General features: G+C 41.1%; 1 protein-coding gene across 1 annotated transcript in view; it reads left to right on the top strand.

The window, feature by feature from the left end:
- Nucleotides 1-2563: 2563 nt before the first annotated feature.
- The window catches only part of LOC149842588 (agamous-like MADS-box protein MADS3), a 44704-nt gene continuing 34373 nt past the window's right edge, over nucleotides 2564-12894 (top strand). Inside the window, exon 1 of the mRNA XM_090001499.1 lies at nucleotides 2564-2745. Coding sequence (XP_089857625.1) covers nucleotides 2564-2745 — 182 coding nt within the window. The remainder of the gene's footprint in view (nucleotides 2746-12894) is intronic.

Below are 12894 nucleotides of genomic sequence, written 5' to 3' on the forward strand. Positions count from 1 at the left end.
ATCAAACGTGTGAAAAACTTGGCATACCGATGGGACTTGCCAACAAACTTTCAAGTGCATCCGGTATTCCACATAGCCGTTCCACGAAGATGAAGGAGATCTTCAACGATGCATGCCTCAACGTGCTCTGATCCCACAACGGGCTCCCTCAACAGTCAGTGTACCAGGCAGAGAGCTAGAGCTCATCCTCAACCATTCCAACAACTATCTAGCGGAAGTCAAAAAGTACTTAGTACAGTGGAAGGGATTGCCAGAATGTGAAGCCACCTGGGAGAAGGCCAGCAGCATGTTTCAGCATTGACAACTTGTAGAAGGCTACCATGAACAATTGGTGTCGAGGACGACGCCAACTTAGGCGGGAGAGCATGTTCCAGACCGCCACGTTTTTCACCTTTTTGCTTTGATGTATATACCTCTTTGGCACTCTAGAGTGCCCCCACAAGGCCTTACGGCTTAAGAACCCCGTATATTCGGACCCTCTCTTCCCCTCTTGATGTACTTTGCTTTCAAGTATCTATAAAAAAGCTTTTTGCATCCTTGTCTCTTTGCTCTCTTTGTGTTTGTGCATGCACGTATTCTTGCTTCCGCTCGTGCGCGTGTGCTATGCATTGCTTGTGCGCTTAAAAGGTCTGCTTTCGGTGTTTGCAAATTCTCGAAGCTATGTAGCGGGGGCCTTCGCTTCTAAGCTCGTGACACTAAGTTTCCATGGCACTGATCGAGCTTGTGTTATGTGTGACCATTAATAGTAGGCAACAATTCAATTTGTTCTTTCACTAAAACATATTTCTGGTTGTCACCCATTTACCCACATACCTTCTCTAACCTTTCATTAGTACCATATTAGTATAGCTCCAAAAGGATCAGAATCATGCAGCATAGATTTGATGAAACATGAAGAAAAAACTAATTTCTAATCCAAAATCACAGCCTCTTGTCACTTTCCTCTTCGAAAGACGTGCAGAATTTTTCCCAAAACTGGGCATGTGCTGAAGGACAGCATCTTTGAGATATCTCCTTGATGTATATGTTTCTCATTCATGTTGGTAAGCTAGCAGTCATCATCCTTTAGTTTGTCCATGGATCAATTTAATACAGCCACAAATATAGTATCCAAATTCAATCGTATATTAGATGGTTAAAGTTGATGGTTTCTGCAATGTCACGTCTTTTCCTATTCCTTGTGGCAAGTTGTCCATCCATCCTTAGGAATATAAAGAAAAGTGTGAAAGAGAAGGAAAAAGAAAGACCTCAGGTTACCCCATCATCCAGCAAGAGAATGTAAAAGGAATCCTACGAGAATATATGGGAAATCCTACTAATATCTCGATAAAAAACTTAGATTCTTCAAATTATAAATTATCCCAACTGCCTCTTTATTATAATCATTGGTATTATTATTTTTTACTGTCTGAGGTTTCCCTAGTGGTAATACAGGGTAACCTGTTCTGTCTATCTGTGGTCCATTGATAGCGACTCTTCTCTCTGCATGGTAACCATTTTCACAGTGGGAAACTGTAACAAGTCAGAAGCAGAGGGCATCATGTTCATCATGAAAACGTATATAAAAGCCATATAGGTATTATAGCCAACTACAGGGCAGTGCAAACCATTTCCTCCCCATGATAAATTTCCACAAGTACCCGTACTCCCCTTCTCAAGAGGCAATAGCACCCTCTATTGACACCGTTGGGGGATTCAGTAATAGCTTCTTTCTAAAATGGGGTTGTGATGTGTGTTACTCGAGTGTGTGGGTTCAATTGTTCTTGCAGTCTAAGGCTTAAACAGAGACACGTTCACGTGACCTTTTCCTGATATTTAATAAAAGGAATGCATTTTTTTTCTTAGTTTGTGTTGAGACCACAACTTTCCTTTTTCTTCTTTACTTCTTTCCCTAAAAAAGGAAACGAAAAAGGAAGCGGTTTGTCATTGCTGATCAAATAGGGGGGTGCAAGAGGAAAATTAGAGGTTACCTGACCGAGAAAAAGAAGGGGGAGGGAGTTGGTGTCTACGGATGGAATGGCAAAGAGGGGAAACGTGAAATGGACGGATGGATATATCATTAGGGAAGGGAAGGGTGTGTACGATGGTCGACACTTAGCCCTGGCTTATTTCTTTATGAACAGTACTTGAGGTAGAAAGGAGGGTAGGGGAGCCATCAAATCGACGAGGCTAGAAAAATGGGAAAAGAAGCAAAAAAGGTGAAACCCCAGCAATTATATTAAACAAGCATCTCATTTCACATTTGGCAAGGAGAAAGGAGGTGTCTGCAAGTAAGGAATAGATGGAAAAAATGAGCAAACAAAATGGCGATGGCCACAGAATAAACAATTTAGGACGTATTAGCCTTGTTCCTTTTTTAGTAGAGAGAATTATTAGATGCACCATCTAGTGAGTCCCTATTGTTCTCTAGGCTTCAGGGTTAAAAGGAAAAGGGTTCAGAGAATGTACTTCTAAATCTTCCCCACTATAGAGCTTTTCCTTTCCTTCTTTAAATCCGAGGATATCGAGGGAGTAGTAAGAAGAAGAGGAGGAGGAGGGAGGTTGGTTATTGGTTGTTTTTGAAATGGGGAGAGGAAGAGTGGAGTTGAAGATGATAGAGAACAAGATAAATAGGCAGGTGACGTTCTCGAAGAGAAGGAAAGGGTTGCTGAAGAAGGCGTACGAGCTGTCTGTGCTGTGTGATGCGGAGGTTGCACTCATCGTCTTCTCAAGCCGTGGGAAGCTCTATGAGTTCGGGAGTGCTGGGTGAGTTTTTCTTTTTGCTTTCTCCTGCTCTCCATCTCTTTTAATACACTTGATCTATGTGGTGGAGAGCCTCCATTGCTTTTCTCCTTCCTGGTGATGGTAGTAACTCTCATATGAGAGAGAGAGAGAGCTAAATTGATGATCATGGTGATGATGGTAACTCTCATATGACAGTTCTTTAAAAAAAACCTCTCATACGAGAGAGAGAGAGATGACCATGGGGGATTATGGTAAATTAGGCAAACAACAAGACTCTAACCAAAAGATCTTAAAAGACCTGAATATGTGGCTGCACCGTCGGTTTGTTGGGTTGAGTCTATGAAGTGACGCCTCTCGAGGTAGGACTGGTGACTCGTTTTCTTAAAGCAGTTAGGAGCCAATAGGAACTCGACGCGATAGCGTACCAGCTCGCTGAAGAACTCCTCGATTGTTGGTGTAAAACATATAAAAAATGACCCAAATCTATCTGTATATTTGGAATAGTGTTTGACGCTTATGACCCCTTAAAAGGAAACAAAGATTATAAAAGATACTTGGTCCAAGCTCACACCTTTTCGGTCTATTCTCTCCACATAGAAAGAGTAATATGCTTCATTATCATCTTATTTCTTCGGCTGTATACGGAAATAGTTTTTTTTTACGTATATGGGAAGATTAAATATAACCCTAGTTTGATGCATTTCATGAAGGACTATATATAACCCCTTTTTTAACGAAATTTAGTCTTCTATTTTTTTTGCCTCGGGGATGGCTGTATGGCTAAACTGGAAAACAAAAGTAGCATGTTTAACAATAATCCGAAAGAAAAAGGCTTAAAAAGAATAAAGTTAAAAGAAAGATTATTGTGAACGTAGTGCTTGTGTGTGTTTAGTCTTGCTTTTCCACTATAAATGAAGAGGACACCAATTTGTTTAGGTTGAGAGGGATGATAAGGTAAGGGTACTCGAAGATGAGTGTGTGGAATGAGTCGTTGAAAAAATGATATATCGTTTGTTTACTGCAATATTTGAGACTGGGTGAGGGTGAAAAATGAAGAGGGTCAGACCCATCTTGGGTGGCTATTAAATGGAATATGTCAAGGTAACTCAGGATTGTCTGTGTTTTTCCTATTCTTACTGTTTGAATGCATGGCAGGTTTGCTGTTCTTATTGCTTGTTTCTTTACTTTTTTTCATACCTATTTCATGCATTGTTCTGCTTTGATTTACTTCACTGATCCTCTGCTATTCAGAAAAACTTCTTGTGCTATCGTCTACTTTTGTAAACCACTATTATCTATTTGATGATGAACATGTGCATGTGATTAGGCCATTCTTATTCATTTCAGAAAGTGATGGTCTAAAATGAGGAGCAAGTTTTTGTTTTGATTCACGGCACATGCCATTTTCTGTTCTACTCGAGCTTTTATTTTATACCAAGTTGCATAGTGTTTTCTTTTTCTGTATTTATTTGTTTTTTTTTTCTTTTTGGATAATCAACCTCGTATATGCTAGAATAGATCATATTCACTATAGGAAGTATTTAAGATTTTCATTATCAGGTAACAAAATATTTCAGTTCCATGTTGCGCTATCTCCTTATTTCCGCATTTGGGATAAAAACACTCCATATGTTGATCTGCTATTCAAGTTTTTTCCTGGTTGTGGTGTCCTATTATACTGTATAGTGTGCTGCTTTTCAGGGTGACGAGACATCACCCGTTTCTCTCTTGTACTTCTATATTTGTTACTAATGATATTGCTTCCATTTCTTTCAAAAAAAGAGGACTCAAACTGCAACAATATCACTAAAACTTTTTTTTTTCTATGGGCAATATCACTAAGCCTATTGCTTAATTGTGGATGAATTATCGCAGCTGAAACCGTTAAACTATGGACTACACACCTAAGTATATATAAATTCTACATCTTTCTTGTCAGCTCATGTTCCAGACTCTCTGCTCAGCTTCTGATTTTCTTTTTTTGGCAGAAAAGAAAAAACTTGCAATTCCTCTTTCTTCTTTTTTGCTCTTTATGACAATTTCTGAGTTTCAGGACATCTATCTTATGTATGGGAGAAAACTGTAGTGCGTGCAGCACCATGTGACTTGCATAAGCCCCTCATATGGAACGTCTCCCACCAACATAATCAATCAATATTTCCGGTGAAGCCTGTGTTTAATAATAAAATATGGCCCACAGAGATCTAGTTATCATGAACCGCTTGATATTGAAGAATCGATGGCACATCCCTATCGAAGCAGGTTATATGTCCCCCCCCCCCCGAACAGGGCATCTCATGCTCGGGGGTCCCAAAAAGCACCACGTATTTAAGCATGTGCGTCTCGTATCCCCATGTTTGTCAACATTAATTAGCATTGGAATTTGATGTGATTGCAAAGACTTAAGTACCCTCTCCTCCATTGGTACCAAAAAAAATGACGATTCTAGAAAAGGAATGGTTATAAAGACTTAAGTGCCCCGAAGATGATTATTTAAGACCCAGTCTCTGCACTGCAGGATTATCCGAGAAAGAAATCTCCCCTGGAGGAGGCCATGAACATCAACCCTCTCACTCTCTCTCTCCCTTCTCTTTCTACTTCTGTGCACATCTAGCAGAAGATCCTACATTGCTCTATCAAACACCGATTGACCTGCACATTGACTGTTGTGGAGCCTGATTCAGAGTTTTTACCCTTACAGGAGGAGGGTTTGGGGGCTCCTCCCAACGTGGGTAGCATCATTCAAATGAGTTGTGGATCCTGATTCAGAGTTTTTACCCTTACAGGAGAGGGGTCTGGGGGCTCCTTCCAGCGTGGGTAGCATCATTCAACTTAAAGAGTTGTGGAGCCTGATTCAGAGTTTTTACCCTTACAGAAGGGGGGTCTGAGGGCTCCTCCCAGCATGGGTAGCATCATTCAACTTGATGAGTTGTAGAGCTTGATTCAGAGTTTTTGCCCTTACAGAATGAGGGTTTGGGGGCTCCTCCCAGCGTGGATAGCATCATTCAACTTGATGAGTTGTGGAGCCTGATTTAGAGTTTTTGCCCTTACAAGAGGGGGGTTTGGGGGCTCCTCCCAGCATGGGTAGCATCGTTCAACTTGATGAGTTGTGAAGCCTGATTCATAGTTTTTGCCCTTACAGGAGGAGGGCTCCCCCCGACGCGGGTCCCACTGTGCGGTCAGTGGGCGGGGGTCTAGGGGGGGCGCCCCTGGTGGGGGGCTTGGGGGGGCAGCGCCCCCCGGACCAATTTTTTTTTGGGGCCTTGTATAATTTTTTTATTTTATTTCCCTCTTTTAACTATTGAAAAAGAGCAATAAAGCGTTTTGTTTAATCGTGGGGCTCATGTTTCCTTCGGTTGTTTCTTGATCGAGGTTTTCGTAACACCCCTTCCCACGATTTTTCTATTTTTTTTCTGTTTCTTTCCCACGATTTTTTTCAATAACTCTCCTACAACGATTTTTAGTGTTGTCGGGTCTCCAACGAGCCTCATAGCGATTTATAGTGTTGTCCGGTCTTCCAACAACGATTTGTAGTATTGTCGAGCATTCGTATAGTGATTTGTAGTGTTTTTGGGTCTTCAACAAGCCCCACAACAATTTATAGTGTTATTCAGACTTCCAACAACGATTTGTAGTATTGTCGGACTTTTCTACAGCGATTTGTAGTGTTTTCGGGTCTCCAATGAGTCTCACAATGATTTATAGTGTTATCCGGCCTTTCAACAACAATTTGTAGTATTGTCGGGCCTTCCTACATCGATTTGTAGTATTTTCGGGTCTCCAACGAGCCCCACAATGATTTATAGTGTTATCTGGCCTTCCAACAACAATTTGTAGTATTGTCGGGCCTTCCTACAACGATTTGTAGTATTTTCGGGACCCGCACCAAGGGGGAGCCCCCGGACTCTCCTCCTGTAAGGGCAAAAACTCTAAATCAGGCTCCACAACTCATCAAGTTGAATGATGCTACCCACGTTGGGAGGAGCCCCCAAACCCCCTTCTGTAAGGGCAAAAACTATGAATAAGGCTCCACAACTCATCAAGTTGAACGATGCTACAATCAGTGTGCAGGTCAGTTGGTGTTTGATGGAGCAATGTAGGATCGTCTGCTAGATGCGCACAGAAGTAGAAAGAGAAGGGAAAGAGAGTGAGAGGGTTGATGTTCATGGCCTTCTCCAGGGAGAACTCTTTGCCTCCCTTGATTTCTTCTCTAGAGAGAGAGAGAGAGAGGGCTTTACAGTGTTTTACAGAGAAGGAAGAAGAAGAAGATGACGATAAAAAGTTCAAACAGACATTTTTGATGGCTCAGGTTCGTTTCGTAGGATGACCATTGAATCGTCGACTCACCATCGTTTCGTCGGATCACCAACGGATCGTCGACTAAGGTTCATTTCGCTGTGTAGACTTTGAAGAGTCAACATCATCCTCGACTTTCTGAATGAAGGACATGTTTGTCCTTTTTTTAACCGTTTGTTTTCCTTTTTTGAATGAAGGACATTTTTGTCATTTTCTCAAATTGTCGTTTTATGGCAAGAATAGCAAGAAAGGATACTTAAGTCTTTGCAACCGCACCAGACTTCTCTCTCTAGGGCTCAGTTCATCTTCTACATGGTATCAGAGCTTAGCCGATCGTGGGAGCGTGATCGACTGTGACGTGGGAGCGTGATCAAGTGTGATCAAAGCACAGTCGATCGTGGAGGCTTTCTTGATCGTGATCAAACTTCGATCCAATGAGTAATTTTTTCTAATCAGGTCAGCGATTTAAAATTTTTTTAAGATCTGATGACAGATCTGGGCATGCTGCTGGTCGTGGATGCTTGCTGTGCGTTTCGTAGCTCCTCGTTTTTTTATTCTCGTGACTACCCACTGCCTCGGTGGTAGTTTCTGCCATGATTCTCGTGACTACCTATGCTGGGAGTTTGATTGTTGTTGGGAGTTTGATTGCTGTTGGTGATTCTGCATATGGTTGGGGCCCTGTTTTTTTTTTTTGTGAGATCTTGATATCGTTGCTGTTGGGAGTTTGATTGCTGTTGGTGATTCTGCATATGGTTGGGGCCCTGTTTTTTTTTTGTGAGATCTTGATATCGTGGACATCGGTATAGTTTGCACTGAACCACGTTAGTTTCAGTGGGTTACTATCTTTGCTTTCTAATCTGCAGTGAATGTTTGAAAGAGATCAATGCTTCTATTTCAGCCGTGATACCCTGATTTTTGGGCCCTGAGTTGTTTTTATCGTGATTTTATGTCGTGACTTCCTATTTTTTTTTGGAAACAGCAATCCAACACGTAGTGGTGTTGCTCGTGAATGAAAAATGACTCATTGTCGAGCTGTATATGTCTGGGGAGCTGCCCCTGTTATGAAACAGGTTCTGCGTATGCAGAAGTTATGTTAGTCGTGATTCACTGACGTGCTGAATTTTTTTTTGTTTGTGGGAGGCTGCTCACTACTGTCGTGGGGTTTTTTTTCTGTTCGTGTGTGAACAGCTGCTGATTGTAATATCAGTTGGTGTGTGAGTGTAACACACGGTTTTCCCTGTTTTGATTGGAGGCTGTCCAGTTTTTTTTTAAATCAGAAGTATGGCTGAAACTTCGAAATGTGATTCAAAATTGGAAAATATTGGAGAATATAAGGCATTTGCCAATCCATTTTCGTACGGCTCGTCTGTAAGGTTGAATGAAACTAACTATGTCAGGTGGTCCAGAACATTTATGATGTCGGTATCTGGATATCGTAGAAAAATATCTTGTTGGAAGACGAACCCACTAAAAAGGTGGGAAAATATGTTACCTGGGATGAAGATAATGACATAGTTATGTCATGGATTATGAATAGTGTCGAACCCCATATTGCAGATGGTTTAATTTACTATAATACAGCCAAACAGATGTGGGACAATCTTCGAGATACATACTCACAAGAGACTAATGTGAGTCGTATCCTACAAGTCGAACAGGAAATATATAATTTACAGCAGGGAGATCAAACCTTGGCCTAGTACTATGCCTCCGTAAAAGCTGCGTTTGAAAGACTTAATGCTCACAGACCCCTCTGTTGTTCGAAACAAAAGAATCATCAAGAACAAACTATGGTTGCTAGGTTTCTTACCGGTTTATCTTCAGAATTTTCTGTTGCAAAAGTCCAAATGTTGACTGGTTTGGATGTACCTACTCTTGCTGAGGCATATAATTGTCTGAGCAGACTTGCGATATCTCTTCCACATTCTCAGCCTGTGACTCAGTCATCTGCCTTAGTTGTCTCATCTGGTTATGGACGTGGAAATCTTCAGAACATCAGAGGACGAGGTCGCGGACGAGGTGTGGGAGGCAGAGGAAAGCTTCAATGTACATTCTGTGGAAAATCTGGACATTTAGAAGATCGTTGCTGGGATAAGCATGGCCGACCAACCTCCTCTTCATCAAAGCCATATGCTCCCAAAGCAAATGTTACTACTCTCGAGGCAACAAAGGCACAGGAAAATATCTCTGCAAGTGACAGTAGTATCACCCTCAGTCGTGCTGAATATGATGAGCTGATAGCTCTTCGTCCTTTGAGTTCTACCTCTCCTGTAGCTGGTGTTGCCTATTCAACCGGAAATCTTCTTCATCCGACTGATAGTAAGTGGATTATTGATTCTGGTGCATCCAGACATTTGTGTGGAAATTCACTTGTTTTTTCAGATCTAAAGGATATTAAGGCTCAGCTTGGAGTCTCATTAGCCGATGGAAGCACCTCCCCGGTTGTTGGTCAGGGAAATATTTCTATATCCTCCTCATTACAGTTGAAAAATGCTCTTCATGCTCCAAAATTTTCTCAAAGTTTACTTTCTGTTAGTTGCCTTGTAAAAGAACAAAACTATAGAGTAATATTTGATCCAATGGGTTGTCATTTTCAGGATTTGCTGACGGTGAAGAAGATTGGTGGAGGCTATGAAGAAAATGGAATTTACTACCTACATCATCCAATGGGTACTGTTCATGCTGCAGTGGAACATTCATTCAGTCCTGCTTAGTGGCATCGTCGTCTTGGTCATCCTTCATTGTCAAAGCTCCGTTCGGTCTTTCCTCAGATTCCTTCCACCACATTATTTCAGTGTGAAGCATGTCAGCTGGGCAAGCATCATCGAAGTTCGTTTCCTTCGAGTCAAAGTCAGTCTAGTAATAAAGTCTTTGAACTTCTTCATGCAGATGTATGGGGTCCTAGTAAGATTTCTACTAGGACTCAGTGTCGATACTATTTAGTTATTGTTGATGATTTCTCTAAGTTGTCATGGGTGTTTTTAATAAAGGAACGATCTGACGTTCCAAGTATTATCAAATCTTTAATTCTTGAAATAAAAACTCAGTTTGAATCTAGTGTCAAGATTGTTCGCACTGATAATGCTCTCGAGTTTAAATCAAAAAGTCTGTTACAGTTTTACCAAGATAATGACATCCAACCCCAAACTTCTTGTGCCTATTCATCTCAACAAAATGGGGTGGCTGAGCGAAAACATCGTCACCTACTTGATGTTGCCAGGACCATTATGATTCAATCCAATGTTCTTGCGTTATACTGGGGAGATGCAATTACAACTGCTTGCTATCTGATCAACCGCATGCCTTCCTCTTCTGTGGGTGATCAAATTCCAATTCATATCCTAAAACCCAATACCCCCCTCTTCTCCCTCTCGCCCAAAGTATTTGGATGTGTTTGTTTTGTACACAAACTTGGCCCTGACCGTGATAAATTAGCTGCTCAAGCTACAAAATGCATATTTATAGGTTATCCCAAAAATCAAAAGGGATATCGATGTTATGATCCTACTTCTCGCCGAGAGTATGTCAGTGCGGATGTATCTTTCTTGGAATCCACTCCATATTACTCTAGTACCGGTTCCCTGCTGCAGGTTGATCCAGCTGAGTCTTGTCCATTACCTATACCTCCTTTTCCTTTGGAATCCGTGCCCTCATTCCCGAACCACACTTCATCCTCTTCCAGATTTCATAATCCTCCATTGGTATATGTGCGTAGAGATCCACCTCCGCAAGTGCCTTCATCTTCTTCTTCCTCTGAGGTAAGTTCTACTGACAATAGTGATCTTCATGATGATGATAACAGGCTGATTGCTCTACGAAAGGGGACACGAGAATGTACCTTATATCCCATATCTCATTTTGTCTCCGAAGCCAGAATTGGAAATCAGATGAAATCTTTTATTTCAGCTTTATCTGCTGAAACTATTCCTCTGAACTATCAGCAGGCAGAGCTTGATACTCGCTGGAAGCTGACTATGCAAGAAGAAATGGATGCCTTAATATCTCAGCATACATGGGATCTAGTTGATTTCCGAGCAGATGCTGACATTGTTGGATGTAAATGGGTATATACTATAAAGTACAAATCTGATGGTTCAATTGAAAGGTACAAGGCCAGATTAGTAGCCAAAGGGTATACTCAGACATATGGTATTGATTTCTTTGAAACTTTTTCTCCTGTTGCACGGATGGGTACCATTCGTCTTGTTCTCTCAGTAGTTGTTCAGCATGGTTGGAGCTTGTACCAATTAGATGTGAAAAATGCATTTCTATATGGGGACTTATCTGAGACTGTTTACATGCAACAACCTCCAGGATTCGAGGTTGAGGGGGAGTGTCAGAAGGTGTGTAGATTGAAAAAGGCGATTTATGGCTTGAAACAAAGTCCTCGTGCATGTTGCATGGTTTCAAAAGTTGTTTGAAGTGATGTGACGTTTTGGCTTTAATAGGTCAGCAGCAGATCATACACTATTTATAAAGAAAACTAGCTCTGGCATAGTTGTTATGGTGGTATATGTGGATGACATCATTCTTACAGGCTGATGTGAAAGCTATTGAAGCCACAAAGGCTCATCTTCAAAAACACTTTGTTACAAAAGACCTTGGTTCACTCAGGTATTTTCTGGGTATAGAAGTTGCCAGGAGCCGTGAAGGGATGGTTTTGTCTCAACGGAAGTATGTTCTTGACTTATTAAAGGAAACAAGAATGTTGGGAGCTAAACCAGCAAATATTCCCATGGACCATAAAGTTCAGTTGTTTGAAGAAGGGTCAAAACTGGTTGATAGCAAAAGCTATCGCTCCCTAATAGGGAAACTATTGTATATAACTGTGACCAGGCCGGATATTGCTTTAGCAGTAAGTAAAGTTAGTCAGTTTATGGACAAACCAACTAAGGTACACTGGAATGCAGCTATTATGATTCTCAGATATCTAAAATCTTCTCCTAGAAAGGGGTTATTGTTCAGGAAAGGTGGAACTCTGGAGATAGTGGCCTATTCTGATGCTGACTATGCAGGATCTATAGTGGATAGAAAATCTACCACAGGATTTTGTGTGTTCCTGGGAGACAACTTGATCTCTTGGAGAAGTAAGAAACAAAATGTGGTTTCTAGGTCGAGTGCAGAATCAGAATATCGGGCTATGGCCCAAACAACTGCTGAATTGATGTGGGTTCGTACTGTTCTGCTTGATCTTCAGGTGAAGGTTTCCTCTCCCATGACCATGATGTGCGATAACAAAGCTGCAACATATATAGCGAACAATCCTGTATTTCATGAGAGAACAAAGCACATTGAGGTTGATTGCCACTATGTAAGGGATATGGTTCAAGCTGGTCATATCACTACCAAATATCTAAAGTCGGAAGACCAAGTTGTAGATATGTTCACAAAACCTCTTGCCAGACCAAATTTCTCAAAATGTTGTGACAAGCTGAGCATGATTGATATCTATGCTCCAGCTTGAGGGGGAGTGTTGAGAATAGGTGGTTTTAAGTAAAGTCATTTTATATTAAGATGCTATTTGTATTTTTGCTTTTATAATGGGGCTTTATTGTAATTATGCTTTTAAGCCTCTCTCTATTTAACATAGAGAGAGGCCCTAATAACAGATCGAGTTCTCTCTCTCTCTCTTTCTCTCTCTCTCTCTCTTCTCTTCTCTCTCTAGGGCTCGGTTCAGCTTCTACAGAAAGCAACCAAGCACATATCGATTCCATGATCTTAACAACAATTGCATAAGCATATCACTATATATTCCCATCATGTGCACACGTACTTGTAAATACATATTTTTCATTGAAATAAACGTCAAATGCACATATTCTTTCAAATGTGTGTAACTATCAAGGCATTGGTTCGGTTTGGAAATGTCATATG

The sequence above is a fragment of the Nuphar pumila genome, chromosome 3 (assembly GCF_984573655.1).
Source record: "Nuphar pumila chromosome 3, dmNupPumi1.hap1.1, whole genome shotgun sequence".
Lineage (NCBI taxonomy): Eukaryota > Viridiplantae > Streptophyta > Magnoliopsida > Nymphaeales > Nymphaeaceae > Nuphar > Nuphar pumila.